The sequence below is a fragment of the Gekko japonicus genome, unplaced genomic scaffold (genome assembly GCF_001447785.1).
Source record: "Gekko japonicus isolate JY-2015 unplaced genomic scaffold, Gekko_japonicus_V1.1 scaffold422, whole genome shotgun sequence".
NCBI lineage: Eukaryota > Metazoa > Chordata > Lepidosauria > Squamata > Gekkonidae > Gekko > Gekko japonicus.
The window spans coordinates 89,707-93,528 of NW_015174855.1; the positions used below are offsets into that span (position 1 = coordinate 89,707).

Below are 3,822 nucleotides of genomic sequence, written 5' to 3' on the forward strand. Positions count from 1 at the left end.
GGAGCGGGGGGAGGGAGGAGACGGAGGAACCGGTGGGATGGGGGGAGTGGAGAGCTTACCTGCTCCTGCTGGTTCCTCCTACGCCTGCTGAGTTTGCAGCTTCCCCCCGCGAGTTTCGCGGGTCTTCTTTCTTGTGCTTATCTAATTCCCTTTTGAAGCCATCCATTCTTGTAGCCGCCACCACTTCCTGTGATAGTGAATTCCAAGTGTTGATCACTCTTTGGGTGAAGAAGTACTTCCTTTTATCCGTTCTAACCCGACCGCTCAGCAATTTCATGGAGTGCCCACGAGTTCTTGTATTGTGAGAAAGGGAGAAAAGCTCCTCTTTCTCTACCTGCTCTTTCCTATACATAATCTTATAAACCTCAATCATGTCACCCCTCAGTCGTCGTTTCTCCAAGCTAAAGAGCCCTCAGCGCCTTAACCTTTCCTCATAGGGAAAGTGTACCAGCCCTTTTATCATTCGAGTTGCCCTTTTCTGCACTTTTTCCAAAGCTATAATATCCTTTTTAAGGTGTGGTGACCAGAATTGCACACAGTATTCCAAATGAGGTCGCAACATTGATTTATATAAGGGCATTATGATATTGGCTGATCTGTTTCCAATTTCAGTCTGAAATTCAATATTCTAGGATAAATCAGTTGTATAAATTGGTCTGATGTCTGCCTAAGTCAGTAAAAGGCAATGGAATTATGATAGATCCTAGTTTTACACATTTGGATTGCCGAATAATTAAATTAATGTTTTGTCATTTATTTTGCCTGATGCACCGTCATGAATATATGCACTGATACAGTCATACCATATATTGAAGATGGTGCATGAATGCATTCTCTTTGGTATATGTAACACTGAATACATGAAGCTGCTTTATACTGAATCTGTATATTGGTCCATCATGATCAGTATTGTCTGCTCAGACTAGCAGCTGGTCTCCAGGGTCTCAATTGGAAGTATTTCACATCACCTACTGAACATTGCTCAAATGTACCATCATGTTCTGCGCGGATCCAAAGGCATGTCCATCTGTCAAACAGGTATAGTAACAATTGATTGGCACAGTAATGAGAGAATACGGAGAACAAGAAAAACTGTGAAAAAGTGACTCTTAATATATGTCTTTAAAGAATCATAGAAAAGTGAACAAAAATAATATACATAATCATAGAAAAATATATTGACAGTGTTCTCCAGAATGACTTGCCGTTTCGAAGGAAGATCTTCTTCTGAACAAAGATGTAGGACAAAAAATGCCTCTCAGGAGACAGGGAGGACATAATTGAAATTGTGGGGAGTCCCTAATCTAGCTATGCTAATTAGCAGTCCTTCAGCTGTCACCTATAGGCTGTTCTTCTTCAAGTAGGTCCCCCCAAACCTCATATATTCCAACACTGTTCACCCTCTAAATAAAGGACAAGCTCAGAAAGGAGTCTTTTCTAGACTGGTGAAAACACACATCTGGGTGCACATACCCCCTCTGCCTAAAACATCAGTGTTTTGGAAGATACCATGTCAAGATACAAATTATGGAATGATTATGATTGGTTTGAAGATTTTTATTAACTAGTTGTTCTCCTTTATTTGTTGCATTCCTCTTCTCACCAGCTGTTCCCATTGCTTACATACTTTTCAGATGTTAGTGCACTTATGCTGTATGGATATGTGTGGTGAGGTTGTTTGTGTTCATGAAGGAGTCTGATGTTCCATAATACTTTTGGTTATTCTAGTGGGTATCTTTCATTGGTAAAAACATTAGCTTAGGTAGATGATCCTCCCCTCTCTCACAATCAGGTTGCAGGTTGTGGTAATACAAACTATGTACACAATGTTGGTCCATTAAGAGGGTAGTAGTTTAGTTGAAATTTCTGCAGCTTCGAATGTGGTGGTAACAATCCAAATCCAAATCCAACATTTTAATCTTTTTTATCAATTTAACAGAGTGAGATCATACAATATGAACACTATCCAAATGAAGAGTATGAAGTCCTTACAGATGATGGCTACTATCTTATAATGAACCGAATTCCTCATGGCAGAGAAAATTCAGACAACAAAGGTTTTCCTTCTTTTTTATTTTTAAAACAGATAAGACTCTTTAAAATGTTTTTACATATCTTCTTTTATTGGATTTTGGAAATAATTTTCAATTTTTGTAAAGTTGGTGGTTGCTCTTTTTAAACAGTTTGCTTTTACCAGATCTTAGTCTGACTCTTCAAGATGCGTAGCATAGAAACGGATCAGAAATAACAATAGCAACAAGAATTAAAAACAAACCATCACGCACACACACATACACAATGAGAAACTAGATTCCTTATTTCCTATAAACATTATGCCACATTACAAGAATGTCCTACAATGACCCCACATAAGGATCCCGACTCCATAATCATAGAACCTGGAATTTAGCCAGGCAACTAAGCAAAAGATAAGAGCAGCAGATAAAGAACATGAGTAAATATTGGAAATGCCTCCCTGGTGACTTCATGATAACACATGTTGAAGCTCATGAGCTGGGATCTTAGAGAAACTCAGCCTTAAATTAGGTTTCTCTTTCCTAAAAGCTATGTAATTTTCCATGTGTCGATTGAATACAGGCATCCACGTGATCAATATAGTCCTCATTAAAACAAGCAGACACTTAATTACTATGGTGCATCCAGAATTAGTGAAATTTCCATCTGTAGCTGCAGTCAGATGTTGCTGTCCTCCAAACACGTGCCTCTTCCCCTCCTTTTCTAGGCTACAGGCTGCTCGCTCAATCTAAACCAGGACAATTGTCTGTTCCTTCCCAACTGTTCACAATCCTAAAGAAGAGAAATGTTTTATTATAATGAACTCTAGTTGTAAGGGTATTTACATTAAACCAATGTATATGTGAATGACTGTAATATATTAACCAAAATAAGAGACACCTCTGCAAATTTGGCCCCACAAAGAGATAATTCAGTGGTTGATCCATGACACCCATGCACGCTGGACTGATTCAGGGTGTGATGCCTGTTTGGTTTACCACAAATATGCTACAAACTTTGCCATGAACAGGTTCTGCAGATGAACATACTGTGTTTGACAGTCGTGATCATGTGCAAGCCAAGTCTGTTTGGTCCATTGCTGTCTGCGGTGGTGAACACCTATCTAGCAGCTTTGTGGCTGAGCAGTAGCTCTGGTGGTAGCATTTATTTCCTTGTGGTGGAAGAGTTTCATTTGCCCCCCAAGCCGAAATAACGAGGCGGACACAAGTGCTGGGTTTAAATATAGCGCCACTTTATTAACTGACAACTGTAACTGGAACCAACGGCAAGGGCAAAACAGCTTGTGGTATGGTAAAGGCCAGAGGTCGAGGACCCCTCCCTTACCTCTTCAATAGGGTGAGCCACCCTGCCCCGAGTGGGAGCCCACTGCCAGGGCTACCATCCGCCCGGCTAGCCATTGCAAGACAACCCTGTAGCCCCATCCCCCAAGCCGCAAGGCTCAAAGAGGGGACCTAAACAGGGCTGTCCTGATGGCAGTCCTTTTCCCCTGCCCCATGCCGCAAGGCACAAAGACTGTACTCACAGGACCCTTCAACCCCAAATGATGGGTGTCAGCTGGTGCTCACAGGACCCCTTCAACCCCAAATGATGGGTGTCAGCTGGTGCTCACAGGACCCCTTCAACCCCAAATGATGGGTGTCAGCTGGTGCTCACAGGACCCCTTCAACCCCAAATGATGGGTGTCAGCTGGTGCTCACAGGACCCCTTCAACCCCAAATGATGGGTGTCAGCTGGTGCTCACAGGACCCCTTCAACCCCAAATGATGGGTGTCAGCTGGTGCTCAC

The 3,822-nt window shown here is 42.0% G+C and overlaps 1 protein-coding gene across 2 annotated transcripts in view; it reads left to right on the forward strand.

Moving 5' to 3' along the window:
- The window catches only part of LOC107121647 (lipase member M-like), a 30,724-nt gene that overhangs the window by 5,143 nt on the left and 21,759 nt on the right, over positions 1-3,822 (forward strand). For both annotated transcript variants that reach the window (XM_015424610.1, XM_015424609.1), the window contains exon 3: positions 1,940-2,057. In XM_015424610.1, coding sequence (XP_015280096.1) covers positions 1,940-2,057 — 118 coding nt within the window. The remainder of the gene's footprint in view (positions 1-1,939; positions 2,058-3,822) is intronic.